The sequence below is a fragment of the Bacillus rossius genome, chromosome 16 (assembly GCF_032445375.1).
Source record: "Bacillus rossius redtenbacheri isolate Brsri chromosome 16, Brsri_v3, whole genome shotgun sequence".
In the NCBI taxonomy this organism is placed as follows: Eukaryota; Metazoa; Arthropoda; class Insecta; order Phasmatodea; family Bacillidae; genus Bacillus; species Bacillus rossius.
The window spans coordinates 29343540-29367594 of record NC_086343.1 but is presented as its reverse complement, the minus strand read 5'-3'; the positions used below and the strand labels follow the sequence as shown (position 1 = coordinate 29367594).

General features: G+C 39.6%; 1 protein-coding gene across 3 annotated transcripts in view; it reads right to left on the bottom strand.

Annotated features, from left to right (window-relative positions):
- Nucleotides 1-24022, bottom strand: part of LOC134540084 (ubiquitin-protein ligase E3C) — a 64555-nt gene extending 40533 nt beyond the window's left edge. The window contains exons 1-8 of one of the 3 annotated variants that reach the window (XM_063382551.1): nt 23561-24022; nt 15103-15312; nt 13825-14240; nt 12529-12740; nt 7171-7349; nt 5845-6002; nt 3108-3355; nt 485-684 (exon numbers count right to left, since the gene is read on the bottom strand). In XM_063382551.1, the coding sequence (XP_063238621.1) occupies nt 485-684; nt 3108-3355; nt 5845-6002; nt 7171-7349; nt 12529-12740; nt 13825-14240; nt 15103-15312; nt 23561-23680 (1743 nt within the window). In that variant the 5' untranslated portion in view covers nt 23681-24022. The remainder of the gene's footprint in view (nt 1-484; nt 685-3107; nt 3356-5844; nt 6003-7170; nt 7350-12528; nt 12741-13824; nt 14241-15102; nt 15313-23560) is intronic. The other 2 variants (XM_063382552.1, XM_063382554.1) reach the window with 2 other exon arrangements.
- Nucleotides 24023-24055: the final 33 nt, after the last annotated feature.

Sequence of the window (24055 nt, the reverse complement as noted above, 5' to 3'; positions counted from 1 at the left end):
CAAATCAAATATCGAAGAGGACTTTAATTGATTCGCTTAGTCGGAGCTTCACACAGGCCTGAAAACCTACCTACGTGTTGCCACAAGTGCTAACGAGCGTTTTGATGGAGTGAAAGATGAAATCTGACATGCTGGGGGTTTCCAAACCTGAATTTAGGTAATAGAACAGTATGGGAGACAAGAATGTGTACACCACGTTCTTGTACATTATTTTATTTTGAATCTGGTGACCTAGGTTTAATTGGAGGTTTGGATTCAGGGTACTTTGTGAGATTCGCATTTGAGATTAGGTTTAGAGAAAATTATAACTCGACCCAACAGTACTTTTTAATATAAGACCTATGATATAAAAAATTTCAATTGAAACCAAATTTTAAAATGAAATAAAAGTGTTTCTTGAAGCAGAGAAGCTTTCAACACGGCTTCGCTGTTTTAAACAAGATGGTGTTTGATGTTGTCGCCACGGCGACGGGCGGCAGCTGACCTTGAAGAGGTGGGACCAGAGCTGGGTGTCCTGGGAGCCGCGCTGGTCGCGGCCGTGCAGGGCCGTGCGGTAGTCGTCGCGCACGCTGGGCCGGGAGTCGGGGTAGGCCAGCTCCACCAGCCCCAGGCACACCTCCTTCAAGGTCAGCGACAAGGGCACCAGCTCCCTCACGTGGAACGGCATGGCGTGCTGCGACACCCCTGGAAGAGAGCAGCAGCGTGTCGTCTGGCAGCTGCCGTGCTCTTTGCATTCATTACGCGTTCCTTAAGCTCCTTCCGCGTCGCTCAGGTAGGTGGCTTACAGGTACGGCACTGGACTCCCATTCCGTAGGACTGCGGTTACGATTCCTGACCGGCCATTCAGATATCGGTTTCAACATAAGCTTTTCACAAGCACAACACAGTATTATTAGGGACAAGAATACATGGTGAATTATAACACTGCAAAGAATCAACAAGCACTCAGGTGTTTAAAATGTTTTTGTGATTTAAGTTTTGTTAAAATTCTCTGCAATGGGCGATTGGTGTATCTGCAGCCGCAAGACCTTGTGACACCTAATCGCTCAGCATTGCCTTGTAAGTTCAAGTGGAACACACATGGCACCAAATAAGAATACAGTTAAACCACACTCTACCTGATCACCACACTTTTTGTAAAGCTCTAAGCATTATTACACTTTTTTTTCCTACGCTCATCACAGACTATAAAGAAGTTTAATTTCTAACAATATGTTGCTTTCTTCTCAAGTAGAAATGAAGCTGGGATGTTTTGCATTTTTATAGTAAAACATTAAAATGACATTATATTTAATTAAATTATTTATTAAGCTAAAATAAACTTTTTTGCATCAACCAAGAATCAAACCAATTTACACCTAACTCGATGAAGATTTCTTTTTTATTAAAAATTATATAAATATAATTCTTATTTAACTGCCCTTGCTGGAATCCAACCAATATCTAAAAAGTTCATGGGGCACGAAAAACATTTTTATTTAATTTGATAAAAAATTTTAACAATCTTTTTAAAATATAATTTAATTTTTTTGAGTTTTCAGCAAAAAAAATTTAATTGAGCTGTCTAATTTCACTAACAGTAAGTCTCAGGTGTAATATTTCAAGATCAATGTCACCAAATATGGCAGCCAGTCTTGAATTTGCTCCCTGCTCCCCACCCACCACCCTGCACCAGAACACACCTATCCCTACTACAGTGCATCTCATCCTTAAGGGCGGCATCTAGTCAGGCACATATACAGTGCTCCGAGCTTCAGGAACAACAACACTATTTCAAAACTATTCAAGATATCAGAGTGGGGTCTGTTTATGAAAAGCATTTAAGAATTCCCTGAGGGCCAAAAAGTAATTTTGATTTCGGATTAAGTTTTTAAGCTGTGTTTTTAGAAGAGTGAAAATAGCTAAAAGGCATTTTTTCAGAGTAATTTTTAGGCTTAAAGCAACCGGTACAGATTCTTGTAAGCACATAAGGGACTTCCATTACACCTTTAAATTCATTTCTCCTCTTGTAATGTTACGGTTACCGCTCAAATTCCACAGTTATCCTGTGTCGACGAGAAGACTGCGCGCCAGTCCAGAGGAGACACCGCGCTAGAAGCACCAGCGAGCGTCGCGCTTATCTTCCAGCCTCACCAACACAGATACAACGCGACCAGACGAAGCCCTTAAGATTGCAGTGTGCAATCTATTTGCATTTACTCTTTTTTTCAAATGCACAATATCTGCTATTAGCGTTGTCCTTGATTCAGTGTGCCCTATTGCCAGATATATCCAGAGCATAAACGTTTTAGACACAACTTTATAATGAGCATTGATTACATGTTTATATTTGATTCTTGCTTCAAAGAAAATGTAACTGAAAAATGCCATCTTGGCTGCAAACCTTTTTTTCCATCAAATTTTTTTCTTCCGTATAATATTATAATATTAAAAATTTTGGCTGTGTTTAACCATATAAGATAAGAAATGTAATGCCAAGTTATTAATTGTGACCGAATAGGTATTTTGAATTTATATTTTGTTTTTCTTTCAGAATGTAAACAACTGTAATAATAATATCAAAAGACACTATTTTATGGTCTTAGAAAAAACAAATAAAAAATGTACTAAAAATTAGTACGATTATTAATAGTATACAAAATATTAGTTTTAATGTTAACAAGCCGGGAGGTACTAATATTGCATCAGTGTGTACCATTTTCTCTGTAATGCATGCAGTGTATTTACACAGATGTGTAATAAAATTTCACTGTCTTCTGAATGACTTTCAATAACTAAAATTACGAGTTTTCATAATTGATATTTTTCAATAATTTACAGATTTTGAATTTTCAGAAAAACAAATACATTACCAAAATTACAAATTTCAACTAATTTTTTTTTCAATAATTTACAGATTTAGCAAAATTTCTGAAATGAATAAAGAAAAATCTAGCTTTCACCTTCCCCCATTGCTGACCTAGTCCCGAAAGAACCTTGAATACACCATTTTAAATGTAATGCTTTCAGTCTGAGCGATGGCAGACTGTAGCATGACATTTCCCCCCCAATTACTACATCTGGGGGATCACGGTAACTCTGCCAGGACGGAAGCGGGACTGACGCACCTGGCAGGTTGCCGTCCCCGTAGAACTCGGCGTCGTGCAGCGTGGCTATGAGCAGGCTGAAGAGCGAGCAGAAGACGGCCAGCAGTGGCACGATGCGGTCGCTGTCCTCGGGCGACAGGGCCACCCCCCGGGAGATCACCTGCAGCAGCGGAGTGCCGCCGCCGAACAGCGACGTCTGCTGTGCGGAGAGGACGGCCGCCCACAGGTGCCGCAGGAACGAGGCCTTGAAGGCCAGCATGTACAGGAGCCTGCCGAACCACACACGCACGGTAGAACCTCACTAACAAGTCTGTCCGGGTATTTCGAAATTTATACTTACTAACAGGGAAAACTTATTAAAATGATAACTTGAATGTATTTAATGATCAAGTACTAAATTTTTTAAAACACGTTATGCAGAAAATTTAATTAAGGTAGGGTTTAACATCCTTTAGTATTTTTTTTTTCACGTCATTACTACTCTCAGTAAAGAGCTATGTACAGTGAAAGTCCGTTGTAGCGAATACGGTCTATAACGTAAAGTCCGCTATAACAATAATTGCCATCGGCACCGTCAGTTTTGCATATGCTGCGTAGGATAAAAATTTCGGAAATAACGAATGCAGTGTGGGCTCATTTTCACTATAGCGATAGATTACACACCTGTAATTTTGCTCTAAAACAATGAGAAAACGTCTACAATTTCCTTAATAAATGAAAAACAGCTTCGCACAATTCCACGCGTCCGGCAAATAAACAACGCGCATGACGTGGCCGTCTTGGCAACACCGCACAAGGTGGGGCCCCGCAGCGAGCATTGCTTGCCTCGCGGCGACGAAAGCAAGACGACCCCGCTGCGAGCATTACTTATTTAGTATCGCGCCGACTGTAGCCCGTAAATGAGCATAACTCGTCTCACACTTGCATTGTAAGCGTGCGGGGAGTTGAACACGGAAATTGTTGAGCTCGTCTCTTCTAATCAAAATGAAGCGGCGTCTGTAGATGACGACGAACCAAGTGTCGTATCTGTTCCGTCGAAAACGTCAATGATGGAGGCACTTGACACAATCAGTCGTTTTTATCAGCATACAAATGCTTCGACGAAAGATTTGATAAACTTCCAAGAGGTCCAGTCGTTTATTTTGTCCGAAAGTCTAGTGAAATCAAGGTAAACGAAAATTGATTCGTTTTTTAAAAAGTGATTTTTAATTTTGTGTTATTTTCCAAGGGTCTGTACAGCGATTATTTTTGTGTTACTAACCAATTGTCGGAAAAATTATTTTATATAATTTGTAAGGTTGTCCAACGTAATTTAGAGATTTTTTAATTTTTTTTTGTATTCAAAACTTCGCAAATATGCACCCGATATCATCAGCTTAGCGCACGTCTCCAGCAAACCAGCTGCGGTCAAAGCGACAGGAAGCGGCCGGCATGACCTTGCGTGACCCCGCCCGCCCGTCTCCATGTAAACAAACAGCTGTGTGCTTAGCCACGATGTGCGTGACGGCCTTATCACGGCCACGCGGTCTCATATTTTGTAGTCGGCAAGTGCTGATATACCTTAAAAATGTTATTTTAGTAAGTTTTATGTATATTTCCTTTACTTTGGTTGTGAATTTCCATAGTAAAAGCAAACGAGAAAATAATATACTTTAAAAATGCTGCAAAAATATGATTTTATTTTAATTTTGGCTATAACAAAAATTCGCTATAACATAAACTTTTGGCGCCGTTATAAATTTACGTTATAACAGACTTTTACTGTATTTCTAAAAATTTAATATTATACCTCTCTTGCCTCTGTTTGTCTGTCACAAATTTCTTACGAGATTTATTTACTAAGCGTGAAGTGTCACTAAAGTGATAACAATTTAAAAAAATTGTGCAACTTTTTACACTCATTATGTAATACTTAGGCCGGTATTCCAAGAAAAAATAGGGTTTAATATGCCACACCTGTACCCTAACCATATTCCTAGTGCACAATAGGACCCAGCCATTCCCTTATTTTTAGGAAACGGATTTTGGTGTCTTATCCTTAACAATTCTGTTGCTCAAATTTCACACATGCACAGAGCTTGCTTTTTCATTGATTTTGTCCAGAAGTAAACTCGTGTCTGGCACCATTAACTTGTATATATATAGTAATTTTTTTAATCGGAGGACATACCAAACATTTCGGTGTGCTGAATAAAACTTTATGATAGCAAAACCAACCTGGAATATGTTTTGTACACTTTAATGGTCATAACAAGAAATATTCACAAAAATATTCACAACTCTTAAAGTACCTACTTCAGAATATTAGAAAGGCAGTTCTATTTTTGTATGATGGTGCTGCTATCTGTAGTATTTTTGCCGTAAAAATTGTATTGAAGGTTACGAAATGACTGCTAGAATACATTGAAACCAGTTTCTAGCCTCACGCAGGGCACTGTTTACTAAAACAGTTGCAGATTTGTTTCCTTAGTGGGATGCGGTTTGGACATGTTCTGGAATACAGCTAGTGAGAAAGTGCTCATTTACTTCCACACGCTGCAATCTAAGAGTGGGATGCTCTGTACACCTTTGGATCCCTGTATGCCAAAGTCCCTCCTCCATTGAAGGGGCTTTTTAATTTTGTGGTTGGGGAAGGGACAGGGAGTGGCATGAGATTTAACGTTCCAGTTCCACAGCTACGACTTTGCCAGGCAAGTGTGGGTGCCCTGAGTGAGGTGGGGCTGCAGATAAACCTGCGCTCTCCGGGTGGCGCCCACACCTGTACTTGTGGACGGCCGACTTGTTGGAGACGAGCAGGTGGTGGCACAGCTTGCACAGCACCTGCAGCACCACCGGGTTCTCCGACTGGTCGACCGAGGCCAGCAGGTTGGCGACCCTGCGGTTGTCGTTCAGCATGGTCACGCACTGCTCCAGGACCTGCGGCACACGGGTCAGCCAGACGGCACGGTTGAAGGGCTGGTCGGTTTTCTTCGACAGCGAGGTAATACATGATGACTAGGGGAAGGAAATTTTCGCGAAAAAATCTGAACGCCTGCTAGACTGCAACAAGGTATACCCACACCAGCGGTTTCTTCCTTGTGATTGGCGGCCGTCTGCGAGAGAAGTCGTTGCATTGTTTGCACGAGCCACTAAGGACGAGTTTGCTTCCAAACTGAATTAGTGTGGTTGGTTGTTGTAACAATCGACATGCACCTCAAATTAGCTCACCCAATCACGAAACACAGACGATGCTACAGTGTTTTAACTTCCAGCTACTCTCTCGATCTTTTCGCGAAATTTTCAAGGCCCTAATGATGACACAGACAGGAATGTCAGAAAAGAAATCGGCCACTGTCTACGCGATAGACATCTCAGCATTCACTCGGAGCGATTTTTGAGAAACCTTGGAAAAAAAAAACGAGATCAGCTTGATCTCTAATCGCTAAATAATAAGTTCTAAAGAGAAAGGATCTAGATTTTGGTCATTCAGTAGATAAGTTTAAATTCACCGTTTCGGTAACAGTATCTGCAGGTATTCCCAATTTTCTGGATCTTTGATGTACTGGTTTCAAACTGATACTTAACAAATCGACACACATGGAAAGGGTACAAGTCATCCACTTGAGGATCAGCAAAATTTTCTATGTAACTGTTTTTTTCCTCTATAAATTAGAATTTTTGAAATCATAGAGACAGTAATGCTTTGGTAACCCCAACTCCAAATTTAGTTATGTTGTTGTACAGTACTAAACTTATGTATTATATATATTGTAAGAATCATGGGAGTATAATATGCATGTTTATGAAATACCTCGAAACAAAAGTGTTCACAAGTGCATTTTTTTTATTTTTGAGGAACTACGGCTGACGCTAAAAGTTATGTTATCTTTAAAAGATTTGTGCAATGGGAGTGCTTGACTTGATGTAAGTTTTTGGACGTACGCCATTGCTAACAACTTTTTCTGTTGAAGAAAAACTAAAAAATAAAAATAAATAAAGAAATAAATAAATAAAAATACCCAAAAAAAAAAAAAAAAAAAAAAACAGTTATTCAGAACGTGCAATGAGACCGACACACTGGGCCGCGGCGGAAGCAGAAGCCGACCTGCATCTCGGCGGACTGGTCGACCCGGGCCTCGACCACGTCCTCGTCCGACTCGCTGTCCGACGTGTGGTCGGAGCCCCGCGGGGCGGAGCCCAGCTTGCCCACGTTGCAGGTGAGGGCAGCCAGCAGCCGCAGGTAGCCGACCAGCTGGCCCTCCCCGCTCCTCTCGCCCGCCGCTGCTGCCGACACCACACACACCGCCGTCAGCCCTCGGCTCTTCACAGTGCGTCACACCCCTGGCTTGCCCATGTGCAAACGACTATGCCTGCTACCCCGTGCCGGGGCGAGCAGCCCACGTCCGTCCCTACCGGGACGGCCAGTTACAATCATCCTGTTTGAACCCAGCTGACTTTGACTTCTCCACACGGCTAGTCGCGTAGACACGGTAAGAGACGCAAAACTGAAATCAAACGCTTGATTTGTGTGTTGAGTAGATTATTGCTTGCAGGGTTCGTAAATTTATTGTGACACATAAAAAAAAAAGGATAAATTAAAAAAATCGTCTGTGAATAATGTTTACCTTATTCGAATCATACTGAATATAATATCAAATTATTCACGAATAGGTATTGAATATTTCTCTATTCAAATTTCAACAAAACAGTGAAAATTTATTTTCCCACTTCACAAGAGTTCAAGAAATATTGATCTACAATACAGTAAAACAAAAAAAGATAATTAATACGTATGGAACTATAATAGAAAGGTGTAAAATGAAAAAAAAAAAAAAAATCTGGCAATGCAGTTTCTTAAACCAAACCATTTTAAATTTGATAATTGTTTTGTAGATCTAACTAATTATATAAACAAAAATATGAATATTATTATTTTTAAATTATCACCACAGTTTATATGTTTAATACAAAATGAATGTATGCATAATGTTGCAGGAAAAAATTTCTTAATTGCTCAATGAATTACCTTATTAAATTTTTTTGAGAATGAGTTTCCCTTGGTGTATCTATTGATAATGAATAAATAAAACATTATTTGATTTGAAATGTTGAATTGAATTTCAAATTATTCCTGAATATTGAATATCAAATTTTTCGCATACTCATAGACCCATAGTCAGAAGTGTACAAACAATACTGAACCTGTGAAACTCTGGCAATTCTGCTTGTGGCGAAGGGCATTCATTTATTGCTTGCCTAGTTGGCAGTTTGTGTAATCATCACATTTTGTGTAATCATGTCTTGGTAACACAATCTTGTTTCAACCAGTTTACAAATTAATTGGTTATCATCAAACAAACACTCAAGACAGCCATAAAAAATAAAAATGCAGATGCAGACTGCAAATAAGGTACTGGCTGACACAGAAACTAAATCATGTGTCTGAGAATTAACCAGATAGTAAATAAAAAGTAAATAAAAAAATAAAAAAATAATTACTTTGTTAGTCGAAAGATAAATATGTAACAACATTCAGTCCAATTCATCAAATGCAAACACAATCATTAATTCCTGCTCCACTAGTACTTTTCCACTTATTCTTGTAGCTTCTGACAAAAAAATCATGTCTTACTACACAAAACACAATAATCATTGACAGTCATTATCAACCTGTACGATCACTACTTCTCCATGCATCAGCCTGTACGATCACTACTTCTCCATTACATCCCTGGTTCTTCCAGTCCGTGACTCTGTCCTGTGATGAATGCCCATCTACTTTCAAGAAGATTTTTCTTTTTACAACTTAAAAGTCTCTGAAAAGTCTACACACTCGTGCTTCTTTCATAAACTCCATTAAGACTGAGAAATATACAAAAAAAACTTACTCTGGCTGTCAGATAGTGCTGTGCCCATATGACAGTATAAATTTTCTGAAGAAACTAGCAGATTATTAGTTATGTTTAGTAGAGAAATAAATGCATGCAGTTCCTAAATACAACCGATCGACAGGGGAAAAAAATGTTAAATGCACAAGTGCACCAATCACTTGCAAGGTTCTGGTCTATCTATGTCTGAGCTGGGCGGACGAAAGCCGAGCGGATTTGACCTGTGTAGGTTCCACAGGTGTTGATCTTATGTGTGCTCATAAACAAATTAGGTGCATATATGTGGATGAGGATTCAAACAGCGTACAAGTACTTAAATTCGTAACTGAACAAATCAATACCAGCATTACATTAAACTGGCATGGTGTTCACAAGTATTTCGCCAAAATCGCACACAGCTTGAAACAAATCCCTTAATATGTTTGCAAATTGAACAGTTTCAACATCCCTGATCTTTTCTGTCTTACTCTTAACATTTATTAACTTTAATTTACATTTTTTTGACGTTCCCTTGAACATATTTAACTTTTACTTCCATATTCAAGTTTCCTGATTATATATGATTCATCACGGGCAATTAATTCCTCCTGACTTTCACGACCTTTATTACAAGAAAATAATGCTTAAATGCTTTATTTGCCTTAAAATTACCATTCCTGGGAAAAATTTCTAAACTTTTCTTTAATTTTTTTTAAGGACTTTCCCTGATTTTCATAGGTGCTTTCCAGACCTTCTCTGACAAACCTAACCCTTCCTAGCTTATATTCACTTTTTTTTTTAGATACTCACTGACTTTCACTGACATTTTCCAGACATGCTCTAACTTTCTAAATACAGAAGGTCCACAAAAATCTATATAAAAATTTTCCTGGTTTTTCCATCTCTTTCCATGACCAAAATTAAAAATTTCCCTGAACATTTTTTTTTTAAATAATTCACCTATTTAACAATTTTCTGAAAGAAATAAAGACAATCCAGCCTCCATCATCCCTATCGCTGCACTAGCTCAAACAGAACCTTGCATACAGCACGTGCATGACTGTGCACTTAAACACCATCTGGAGAGAAAAAATAAAGTGTGATGGCTAGAGACATGCAAAAGGTGTGTTTATTTTGTGATGAAAAGTGGTGTTATTTTCCCTTAAAATCGGTGTTATTTTTACCTAAAAGTGGGGTTATTATTTTTTTTTATTTTTACAATTTCAAGTGTAAGAAATATTAAGAGAACATTGTAATATAATTGCACTATCAATTGAAACATTATAAATTAAAATTACACAAATAAAGGTTAAAAAGACACAAGTTTAAGAACTCAGATTCTAAATTAAATCAACCCAATAATTTCAGAACCAAAGTACTTTGACACAAAATTTAACTTTCAAATGAAAAAATAGCCATTGTAGCTCAATTTTCTTGTTTCAAATTAGTTCTCTTGTCAGTGAGAACATTATTGTATTGTAACGAGAAGCGTTCCGAATCAACGTATGCACACAACATCCACACTGCTTCCAGGCACTTGTCAGAAAATTCAGGTTGTGAAAGTTTTAAAACTTGAAGTGCCTTCACTACATCCACACTGCTTTCCTTCATTTGTTTCTCAACTATCTGTTTTAACTCTCCAAAACTGGTGATCAGCTCCTGGCGGTCCATTTCTTTCAGAGTAGAAACTTTACACAACTTAGCAAGCAAAATAGGGCTCACGTCCGTAATCAAAATATTTTTTGGATTAAAGACAGTCAGTGTTTCAAAGTCAAGTCTGCTTGGATCTGTAGCCATCAAGCTGGTAAGCTTCACCAGAGATTTTGTAGACACTTGCACTACACTTATTTTCACAGCAGCTGCTTTCGTGGTGTTCATGTGGTCCAAAACTTGTTTTGTTTCGTCAAAAAAATGCACTCCTTCATGTTTCCAAAGTTGCGCTGCACCTTGGTAAGCTCACTATGCAAAATATGAGCGTTTGGCTAGCTCCTGTCTTCTAGCCTCGTTATTAAAGTATTTTCGGATTTAAAAAAATTTTTTTTAACACATATTGCCCAACTACGTATTTACCCTCGCATATAATCCACTATCACGAAATTCGCGCTCACGAAGTTTGGTGATTGCTTGAGGTTTCGGCATATTTTACACTTTCAAACCTATGCTGAGAAATATGAAGACGTTTTCTATCACAAACTACAGTTTTTATAAAATAGTTGCACTGTATACAACATTTTTAAACAAAAATTATCATTCTTAAACATAAAACGTAATTGTTAAGTTTGTTTACTTTAAGAGAACAAAATGAAAAAAGTTTGCACAGTCCATAGTACATGCAAGATGAACAGTTGTGCGTAATTTATAATTTGCTTCGTGACACAAGCGCTGTAACGCACAAAATATCCAACAAAATGGCCGTACATTACTCTTTGACTCTGTAAACGTGCCTTCGAGACATGAGCGTTTAGTGCACGAGTGCAGTTCGCCAAGAACGCGTCGTATCAAATAAATAATGAAACGTAAACATTGGCAAGTGTAGTCTTTACGTTGATGGTGTTATCAGTGGTGACAACGGCTATTTATTTACTTTTTTTAAGTTACCAAATGGCCGTAAAGTGTGGTTATTCTTGGTAAACAAACGTATTTCGCAAAAAAAATTCGCGGTATCAGAAATTATGTAAAAGTGAGGTTATTTGTGTTAAACTTACGAATTTCGCGTAAAAATTTGTTTTATCGTAAATGCGAAATTTGCATGTCCCTAGTGATGGCATACTGTAGCATCACATTTCCCCCTCAATTACAATCACTGAAGAATTTCAATTAAATTTTCCAATTTTTGAGTAATAGGGCGATGGCATACTGGAGCATCATATTTCCCCCCTCAAATTACAATCACTAACGAATTTCAATTAATTTTTCCAATTTTTTAGTAATAGGGGATCGTCCATTAATCATGTGAGGATTGAAAAGGGGGGGGGGGGGGAGGGAAAAATCACAAAATATCACAAGGGGGGAGGGGGGTGTAGAGAGATATCACGTGTATTAATTTTTTCGCCCGATTTCTACTGAACTGAAAAGCAACAAGTGACCTTGACTCGCCGTAGCCAGGCAACAATATTCCCGCCCGCCGCAACATGAACCACCCGGCTCGGCGTGCCAGTCACCAGTAAGACTGTGATTTTGGCACCGAATACATGCGTAAATCACACATAAGCCTTTCCTTTATTATTTTTATGCCAGTGAGAATAAACCTGCAACCTTAATGTGTGTCTGGACATTTTTATCACTGTGCTTAATTTTCCATGATTGAATTAGATTATACCTATATTTAAAGATAATATTCTGAAATTTTTAAAAATATTTTGTACCAAAAAAATACACGTGATTTATTGGAGGGGGGGGGGGGGGGCGTAGTAGTCTAAAACTCACCACAAATCACTAGGGGGGAGGGGGGGCTAAAAAAACATCACGTGATTAATGGACGACCCCTAGGGCGATGGCATACTGGAGCATCATATTTCCCCCCTCAAATTACAATCACTGAAGAATTTCAATGAATTTCCGAATGTCTGAGTGGTCTCCCCGAGCCAGGGCCTCACCGAAGTGCTTCCTCTCGAGCGCCAGCACGGAGAAGAGCAGCCAGCTGGAGCACGGCACGTCGTCGCCCGCGCCCACGTCGCGCAGCGCCGACACCAGCCGGTGGAATGGGAAGCCCGCCATCTCCGCCAGCGCCGGCACCACGAACAACTGCACGGCCTCGCTGTGCCGCGGCGCCAGCACGTGGCGGCTCAGCCCGCGCAGCACCAGGTCGCTGCGACACGGCAACACCGACTTGCTGAGAACTGCACCGACTTGCTCGCCACACCTTGGCGGTCACGACAGATACTACTAGTGAGGTGGCTATGTATATTTCCCCAGCATACAGGCAAAGATCTTCATCCCAACACTTCTGGAGCCACCGCCATGCCTCACAATAGGCCTGTGCGAAGCTTCAACTATGCGAATCAACCGAAGCACATTTCAATACTCGTTTAGACCTCGCCAGGAAATTTGCTATATATTCATTTTATTTGAAGCTTCGTTCGTGATGCAAAGCTTTGCGTCTGATTTGAAGCTTCGCACTTGTTGCAAAGCTTTAAAACAATCACTCACCTAAAGATTCAATCGTGAAATTTTTTTTGTTGGTTACTAAAAAATAAATAATAGTTAAAAAAACTAAAAAAACACACTTTTATAGAAAATCCAACTAAAAAATAGAAAATAAATTTTAATAAATTTGAATTAAGAATAGGGTAAATAAGAAAAAAATGTATTTTATTGTAAAAAAAAAGTGTGGGGTGCTTTTTAAGATATTATCAAAATGATAATCCTTCTACTATCTGTCAATGAAATATTTATAACTATTGACACCATGCACCCCACGCTTAAATCACAGTATCTTGGTGAATGGTTAATGGATAGACATGGAAAAAAAAATTGACGTAGTAAAGTTCAGATGTCGTCAGTATCGAAATTTGCAATTTACTTTATTTCCTCTAATATTTTACTTCAAATCTTTTTCCTTGAACACTGAATCCTTCAAATATGAAGTATTAATTGGTATTTGATGATTTGATCGGCCAATTGGATAATTTCAAACCCACGTGTAATTTATGCCATATCTATCTTTATTGCACACTAACTATGTGTTATATGTTCTGTTTCACTTTTAATTATACTTTCAGTAGTTTCATATGCTGTAATTAATAACTTGTAAGTAAATATGTAATTGTATATTTTGTGTTTTTGTTTTTTTTTGTGAAATTGTATATATTGTGTTTTTGTTTTTTGTGACTATATATATATGTGTACTTGACGTGTATCGTACCCCAGATATGAAAGCAACGGGAGTGCACCTGTAGTCGGGGTCGGGCGCGCCGGCCGCCAGGCGGAGTGGGCGCGCCAGCAGCTCCAGCAGGCAGCCGGCCAGCGGCGTGGGCGGCGCGGGGCAGGCGCCCAGCAGGGGCGGCACCCTGGCGTCCAGCAGGCGGCGCAGCTGGGCGAAGTAGCCCCGGCGCACCAGGCCGGCGAAGCAGCCCGCCAGGTGGGCCGTCGCCCGGTCCCCCGAGCCCAGCGCGTCCCGGCACGCCTCGGGCGACGTGAACACCTCCAGGGCACGCAGCGGCACCGCCAGGGGGTCCCGTCCCCCGGCCGCCAGCGCCGCACACAGGCTCAGCAGGCGGGGCAGGCGCCAGGCCCAGGCGTCGCCCGGGCGGCCGGCCGCGCGCAGCACGTCCGCGTGCGCCCTCAGCAGGAGCTGGCACAGCGCCACCTGCCACGCGCACACGACCCCGACATTCCATCGCAGAACTACAACTAACGGCGATACCTTATCTAATTGTTACTTCTTATACAAGTTCTACCAGATATGGAAGCAAACAATTCCAAAGATATGTGTAATTTTTTTTTAATAAAATAGAGGAATAGGTAACTTTAAGTTCTGTCTACGCAGTGTAGAAAAGTAATAAGCTACATTATTGAACTAATTTTCTCTTCGGTACATGCTCTTTATTGCAGCTCTAATGTACAATATTTTAATATAAATACTCTTAGAAGTTCAAAAGGTTCTTTGGACTCATTCACAAAAACTTTTAAGAAAAGAGCACACGATTTATTGAGAAATCCTGTTTTCTGCAACATTCCACATACTCACATGCTTTTTACATGTAACTTTATTGGAAATACCCAAATAAAATATATTTTATAAAAATTACAATGACATTTAAAATATGTTGTGATAAAGTACTCCACGGAAAAAAAAAAATTACATATGTCCCATTGATCTTTGTTAAAAAAAATCATTACTACGGAAATGTGCCCGTGGAACGCGAAATGCAACCTGCTGGGAAACAGTACTGTAATGACAACCAACGATAAAGTTAACAATCAAGGAACTGGTATTCTTAGCAAAGAAAAGTTAACGTGGCCCAGGTCGACAGCCGGGATAACATTTAAAAAATCTCGAATACGAGCCGCCGTGATCGGCTTGACTGGTGCCCGATTACAGGATGTGCCAAGCCAAAGAATGCTGGATCAGAGGCCTGTCACGGTAGGTAGTGGGTTCCGAGCCACTTGCGTACTGGCTCGGCGTCGTGCGGTGGTGTCAGGACCCCAACCCAGGAGCCTCAACTCACCAGCCGACCACAGTCCTCCTCAGCATAGAAGAAGAGCAGCCGGGAGGCGAGGGCGGCGAGGGGGGCGTCCGCGGGCGCCCGCTGGGCCGCATGGCACGCCAGCAGCTCGTCGAACGCCTGCCGCTGGAGCCTCTTCTGCCGCTGCCTCGCCAGGAAGCTGCGCACCGCCGCCTGGATCTGGATGCTGCTGGTGAACTGCTTCCGCACCTCCTGCGCGGTGCCCAAGCAAGCACGGGCAGACTGCAGTTTACACGTCCGCTCCGCGAGCCATCCGGCCAGGAATGTGCTCATATGTCTGTATGCCAGGTGGCTTATATTACAGTTCTGCAGAGACACTTTTGGATCTGTCTCGTGCGCCACGTTTATTTCATTTTTCTTGTCATTACAATCATTTAACGGCTTTTTTTCCTTGATAGCTCTCTTACCTTTCATGTTTTATTTCAAATTCTGTCACCTGAAATGTATTTACTGCTTACAAATAAGTGTTTAGTAAAAATCTTATACCAAAATTTGTGACCAAACAAAAAATGCCAAAGAGCTACGTTGGTAAATTTACAGTAATAGTCTTTAAATAGTAGTATGGACAAAAAAAAAACTGAATAGTCAATATGGCACCAAAGACCGAAACATGATTGCCAAGATTATTGCTAGCTCCAAATCACTTGCACATCGACTCAAGTCTCTCAATTTTGAGTCATGCCGGACTGACGGGATCAAGCCCACAACTCTCTCGTCACTTGAGCGTGATGCGTCAGCGATCTCTGTCACCGAGGAGCCGAGAGGTTCATTTGTCAGTGAGGCAGAATGATACATGCAACACTTCATAGTGCACCTTCTGCAGTATCGCGGTGCAAGACCATTAACTAGCACGCTGTCTTACGCATAAAACTTTGACAATTTGTCATAACATTTCGTGGCATTGAAATGAAGACAAAGATGCAATGTAATTTCCTATAGTGGTTTCAAGAATCCAATAAGGGAATTTCGTACCTTGGAATTATTCTGAAAACAATTGTTTTAGCAACTGTCTGCTGGTGTTCCAAGGCAAAATATAAGGGTTTAGGTGTCCAACATGCTACACCTGTACTCTAACCGTATCCCTAATGCACGGTAGGACACGGCCAGTCCCTTATTTTTAAGGAATTTATTTTGATGTCCTATCTGTTGGCAATTTGTTGACAATTGGCTGCCCAAATTCCGCGCATGCGCATAGCTTGCTTTTCGTCCAGATGACAAACCCGAATGTGGAGCCATTAACTCGTAAATAGAGACTATCATGTAATCTGTGGACGTACCAATCATGTTGGTGTGCCAAATGCTTTATGATAGCAAAACTATCCTGGAATGCATAAAAGTTCAATGGTCATAACAAGAAATAATCACAACTTAAAAAATACTAGAGAAAATTTGAAAAGTTGTTCTATTTTTGTATGATGGTGCTGCTATCTCTAGTATTTTTGCAGAAAAATTGTACCCGCTATAATGTGTTGAAAGCATTTTCTAGCCTCGCACAGGGCACTGTTTATTAAAACGGTTGCTTATTTGTTTCCTTACCAGGATTCGGTTTCGACACATTCTGGAATAGGACCCAAGAGTTAGGTTACTGTTGTATCCCAACAAGACAGTGCTTGTTCGCAACCTTACCCAAACCTTTTTGGAATATCGCCCTCACTCTCCAAAAGAAACACGTTTTGAAATGAAATCCAAAAACAGAGCTACCATATTGACCTAAACTTCTCTTTTTATACTGTTTACAAACAGATGCCATTTAGATATCTTGGCAATTTTTTTATTTGGTGGGTTCTTTCCTTTCGACGGTCCACGTAGGTGCGGCCCTCAATCCTCATATTAATATAAACCTCCTCCTTATAAAACATTCCAGCAGCTTTCTCTTTGAAATGTGTTCTTCTCGTCCCTTGCTAAACGTAAAACAAAAAGATTACCCAGTGGTAGAGTATAGGGTTGGTGCTAGAATTTTACTGATCAAGAGATCAAGCTCTTATTAAATTAGCTTTCTTTACTTAATTCTTAATTACATTTAAATTTTCAAAAGAGTAACTCAACATTACTTAAATAAACAACATTTATTCAATAAACAAAATAGAGTAATTTCATTCAGTGGGATCCCATGGAAAAGATATGCATGTAAAAACTCAAACTCAATGATGACCAAGATTACTTAAGCCATTTTGATACCAACTATATGCTCATACATTAGAATACATTCATTTGCTAGGCTGCGATCAAACCAACCACCAATATTATCTCGCCAAGTGAGCATAATGCTTTAGCAACTGCCACAAGGACTTCTTTTCTTTAATTTACTTTAACAAAGCAACACAATTCAATAAGGTGAGATAAAATTGCTTTACAATAATTAACAGTTATTAAAATTATCTGATTTTTGACGTTGCCTTCTCATTTGATACGCGTGGTACAAAAAAAACTAACGTATATGTTTATGTGCTCGCGCCATGGCAACACCTGGAGCTTGGCCATTACCTGATATTATCTGTGTTATATGCGTAATAGTCATTCGTTCACGCGTGATTCAGGATGGTTTACTACACCAGCTGAACGTGGATGTACAGTCAACAGAAGTTATGCTATAAAATTTTCAAACACCAAAAGAAGCATGATGGCAGGTCTGGAGCGTGTATAATTTCCTAGTATAACTTCTGTTCGCTGTACACCCGTGTCGAGGTGGCGGGGGGAGGGGGGGGGGGGGTCAGAGAGCAGACTTCCCTGTCACCCGCACGACGCAGAACACATCAAGCAGATATGATCCGAGTGTAACCCGCCTTCCTTCCAACATGGAAGGGGGGTTGCGTCCCCGACACAATCAGGGTAAATACAATTAAAAATATGAAATACCAAAAAAAACTTTTAGAGCTAAAAAAAAATAAACCCCTCTATTTACCCAAGCTGTCAAGCCAAAAATAGAACTGTTAGCAAACAAATTATAGGCTAGTCTTTTGCTAATAGTAATAAAAATGCAGAGTACAAATATGCAGAGTTTTACTACATCATACTTCATCACGATACTCCAGATGGTAATACAGTTATAGATATATGGCAGTTACTTGATTTCAGTATGAGCATAACCATAAATTACAAAGATAATACCTAGTATGCCAAATCTAAACAAAATTTACCTTTTTAAATGGCCGTAGCAGTAACGTGATCGGTGTTGCCTGCCATTATGTTGGCTTGTTTATCTCCCCAGCCACGCACTACCTATTTTTAGATCCAAATATCTGGAAAAATGTTGCATAAACAAACTGAGCGTAAAAATCTAACAGGTACGATGAAAAATTTTCGCAGGTAATTTGCAATTCTTTGTATAAGAACAGGTAGTATCTACAGGATAACACAAACCTACACTTTGAACAAATATTGTGTTCCCACGAACAGCATTTTGAAAAGAAGCCAGGCCAGGCCTCTACAAAAACTCTCAAAGTTTAGGAGCCAGTCAAAAAATCTAGGAGACAGCGACCAAAAAAAAAAAACTTTTGTGAGCAGTTATGCTTTTAGATTTTATTTTAATATTAAAGTATTAAACAGTACCTATGTAGCAAATTGGAACAATATCAGTATGTACCTAATTGGAGTTAACTTATTACAATTTAAATACTGTCCTGGTTTCTTGGATCCAGGTATTTCTGTACATGGGTTGTAACCAAAAAAAAAAAAAAAAAAAATTGGCTGATGTTCACAAAACCACCGTCTAGTTATATCTTGGTATCCTGGCGGAAGACAGTCGCCAGAAAGTACAAGTTGAGAGCTGAGAGGCTAACAAAGAGGCTAACAAGCAGGAACTTGCTGGTGTTGGTCCAACTGGAGGGGTGCAACAACGGAGCGCCCAGAGAATTCCCCCCACCCCCCCCCCCCCTTTTTTGCAACGTCCCGTCACACTCCAACACGAGCGACACACACACACACAACACAAGTTCGGGTGGCCTGAAGTTCCTCGTGAGAGGCAAAACTGGCTGGACCAAAACCACAGCTGCGATAACGGGTTGGAGTCCAGTAGTGATTTACTGTGACTTTCATTACGACTACCACGTGTTTGGCATCATGGGGGCTTACGGAACTTAAATGCCCTATTGAACTAATATGTCAGTCTGAGCCATTTCAGGAAGGCTGATGAAACAATACTCTGTAAAAGAACTCTGAGACTGAAATTATGTTGAATTAAAAAAAAAAACTGGTGAAGCCAATCATTCATTTAGATCACCACCTTATCATCCTAATGCTGAGAATTTAAAATGCTTGGGTTATGATAAGTTTGCAAAAGTAACATTGATTGTAACATTGATAGAGCGTGTGTATTAAATGCACTTTGATAGCCATAAATTTAGAAATTTTTTGAGGAGAAAATATACTTAAAATTAAATTTCAAAATCAAGCAATCCCAACATATTTCTGAAAACAAATCCTGTCTAGCAAAAGTGCAAATTTTTACCAACAAAAATAGATCATTTAAAGTCTTGACTTTTTCTCATCAAAATAAGGATAGTTCTTCTTTAGTCATTTAAATCACTCTAGGGCAGCACAACATGTTAGAACAAATTTGCAAGGCACTGAATGTTCATAATTTTCAAAAAATGTGTCTCTTATAATCACTGAATTCCTCATTACACAGAGTTGGAGAGTAAAAATAAAGACTATGGGAAATAAGGGCTTCTTTAACTTTTCTCCAACATACAATTTTAATTTTTAACAAAACTTTTTTGGGGCAGAATTTCCCTGATTAAAGCTACAATGATTTAAAGTGAAATTCCAGAATTAAGACTCAGTCTCACAAACCATGTTGCTTTTTTCATTTTTTCATCATTACCTTATTTTTAAGGGCTTTTCTAAAATTTTGACTTGTTACCTCCCTTGAATATTTTGTTCTGCAAATAAATATTTTTTTAGAAAGATTTTCACTTATCATGGGTGTAAAAAAAGCACAAGTGATGATATGTAATAACAAAGACTTGTTGCACGTTTTTACACACACAATATTACCCTTAGTGAATATATCTGTTGAAAATATTTGTGACATGACAACAAATACATAAAATGTTTCGAGTTTAAAATTTTAGAAAAAGCCCTTTAAAAGTAATGATGAAAAAAATATCAACCTGGTGTGTGGGATCGAGTCATATGTTGTATAATACGTACACCAAATTACTAACTTATGCCGAACAATTTTCTAATTCCTGATTTTCCCAGACTCTTCCTGACCCAGGGAACTCTGAGAACTGATTCGCTTGAAGATGTGACATGGGTCATCTGCCATCCACCCCCCCCCCCCCCCCCCCCCAACAAGCAGGCCAACTGGGCGTTTGCCCAGAGCGCCAGTTGTTGAGAGGCGGCAGAATTTGAGGTGCGAAACCAATAGGACAAAATATTTTTAGGAACGGGAAAAATAATTTTTTTTTAACGTCCTCTAATTATTTTATTTTTCAAAAATACATATTAGTTTATACTAACTATTGCAGTGGACATAAAAATATTAGGCCTTCAACCAAATACTTTATAAATAGATTTAAAACTTGTTTAACAAAATACAGTACACTACAATTCATGTTTTACCATGGTAGTTAACAGCCGTATAAAATTTCAACAAACCATTTATTAAAATTTAATTACGAAAAAAAAAAAAGACAGACAGCCTATGTCTTTGAAAAACCTTAGTGTTTGGTTGCATAAAGTGAAGTTTTGAGAACTAGTAATAAATAAGATAAAACTCGTACAGATTTATGATGTTTTAGGGGAAACTGGAAAGGAAGGGGAAGGAGGGTGCCCAGAGCGCTCGCTGCCTACCCACAAGTCAGAGACTTTTTTTTTTCTAACCTAAATTAAAACTAAGTTTATTTGGGAGGGGTCTAGCTAGGGATAGACTCTAAGTGCGTCTCAGGCCGAAGCCTATACGCTCTAAACATGCAGGGTTTAAGCCATGCGGGAGAGGGAGCATGCATCATGTGCTAGGAGGGGGATTGGACATGCCATGCCAGCAATTGGCGCCATGACTAACTCCCCTCACTGACTATTCTAGACTATAAACTAGATAAGTTGGGACCTGGTAAAACCTGCACAGACACAGGGAAAACCCTGGGCACTTACATGCGGGATGCAAAATTTCATGCATTATTTACATGCGGGTTGGCTACGGGAATAGAAGGATGGCTCAGGAAGAAGAGTTGGAAGAGTAGAAAATATCTATTAAGCACTTGGACATTTTTGTTTGCATTGGGGGTTTTGGGCATAACTGGATGTTAGGGGGCGACTATCGTCGTTTCCCGCAAGGCTGCCTGCCGACAAGTCAGAGAGACAACATCCCTGGAGCGAGCAGCTGCCCCTGTGACACGTCTCTTGACTTCCATGCGAGCACCCCGGTGTTGTGGGTTGCATACACACCCTGGTTGCAAGGGGCTTCCCCTCTACAGCTCAGGTATCATCAGGGCTGCACTAGCGCTCAAGGCCTTGCGCCTACAGGCACCTCGCACCAGTCCTTTCCATTTTTTATTTTACTCGTTTACCCTGTTGTTCCGTGAAAAAAAAAATTGACTTAAATGGGAAAATTAAGAATTAAATTATTGTTATAAGAATGTGATTTAAAGTGCCAATCAATACCTTCCGATTTCCATGAGTTTTCGATGATTACTTATTAGTAGAGACCTGAAAAATTCACTAATTCATTTCGCGATAGGCTAAAACACAAATAGTTATACCTCAGTGCTGCCTCTGCTATTGACTCACAACTCACCTGGATTACTCTGGGCCAATGAGGAACACCCAACCAAAGCTTTATCGAATCACAGGCTGCTATGCTGGAACGTCTCACACGACAGCAGCCAATGAGTGGGTGGCATTTGACCGAGTGTACGTAGAACTATGCAGTTCATCCTACAGGTCATTGAACCCGCAAATTTTTCCGGTCCCTACTTATTAGAACAACTGTGAAGATTTTATTGCTTCATAGAATGACGTATATACCCCGGTGTTGTATAAAACTAACCTCAGTATAATTTATGAGGAAAGAATATCAACAATTTTTCAAGATACATAAGTAAAACCATTATCAAATTTTAAGTTCCAGGTTTGCTACTCCACTACAACGGTGTCATAAACGTGGGATGTGTCTGGGTTAAAGGGCGGCCCCTGAACTGTGCACTAAATTGCCACAAGTTTATTTTAAGGCAGTGCCGGTGTATTATTGGAGCACGCTTGGATCATGATGGAATTCCAATAGACCTGAGGTGTAGCTAGGACACATTTTTAATGCTGAAATAAGTTGCGTACTTTTACGACATGCCTCGTTAATGGATTGGTCAGCGCAGGGCTGCGGAATGGTTCAGACCAAACTATGGAATTGTCTATTCTCAATAATAAGTTTGTAGACATTTCCAATGTGAACTCTCTAAAGATGGAATTGATCTAAGCAAAAAAAAATTTGCACTTGTGGAGGAATTGGCAGTGCCGACAATCAATTTCTATTGCAGGCCCAAGATGCTGACACAATGAAGTTAGGAAGCAAGACTGAGCCAGGGATCTTAATGTATTTCAGAGCAGGGCAGAGCCCACCCAATGTTTTAATGCATCGGACCATGCAATTGTTCGGAGGCTCAAACTGCATTGTTGAGCTTCTGTCCAAGCTTAATCTCTGTTATATGATCATGCCCACATCCTCTATGGCTGCAATCACAACGCCTTCTTCGGTCCCTGCGCTTATTTCCGTCTCGTGACCTGTCTTCTAGTTCAAGCAAAAATTGGCAAGTGGCAACCCAAGTCTAAACACTGTATGAGTTTTAGTTCATACAGCAAATATGCCCAATGCAGGTACTCACCTTTTTTTTACATTTACATAACTGCGTCTTTGGAAACCATTTATTCATTGCTTCTAAAGCTCAGCACATGTTGAAAAGCAGAAAAATTGGACACTGCATCAGTGCTTCTATAACTTTAGTACTTTTATACACTGCAGAGCAGAGAATTTTATCAAATTTCCTTAATACAACACTATTTTTGCTGGTGAAACAAGGAGATAGAGTACCGAAAGTGGTTCGAATGTCTGACATGTGACGTCACGCAACGAAGGATGGTCAAGTAGTCGGCAAGAAACAGGGAAGAGGGCGCACGTGTATTGATCTTGCTAATCTGAACAGTCCTGTCAAAAACTGCAATTGTATTTTTTTATTGGTTTTTATTTATATATTTAGATTATAAATCTTCGTTATTGCTATCACTTTCACAACTTTTTATACCCATTATACTGCAGCTGCTTATGTAGGCCTACTTACAATCTATTTTAATAACACTAGATATGAAAGAATCATTTGATCTCTTAGGACTGATTCCATGGACCAAGTTCAGTGATTTAAGCTTACTGACAAAAAATACAAGGTTCTTGTTAATTTAACTTAGAAGCATGGGCAACAAAAATATTTTCCATCAAAATAATACTAACCTCTCGTTTCTGTCTCTCAAATTGTGCTTTATGTAGTAACTCATCTCTCTCGTGCTTCTTACTGGCTCCAGCAAGGTTCTGCTGGGGCTTACGACGAAACTCTCCTTCAAAACTGTACATTTTCGAGTTCTTTACTCATAAGTTTACATCAACACTGACATGTTATCACGAGAAGCAACGCGACATAACCTCTTTTAACCAAAAACACTATTCCTCCAGCAACACTGAGGGAACTATTACTCATATTATTGTAATTATGGTCCCAAAATACACCTTATTCTTACTTGCAGTCACATCTTACTATTTAGCATTTATTATACCTCCAAATACTCGAATGACCCAAGGAAGAACAAATATTTCGTAATTTCACACCAATAACACACGCATGACCACTACAGCTGATTTGTACAGTCATTTCTAAAAATTTGATTGTCATTCTACTATTTATTAAATAACTTTATTGGATTCATATTTTTTATATTGTCAGAAAGAATT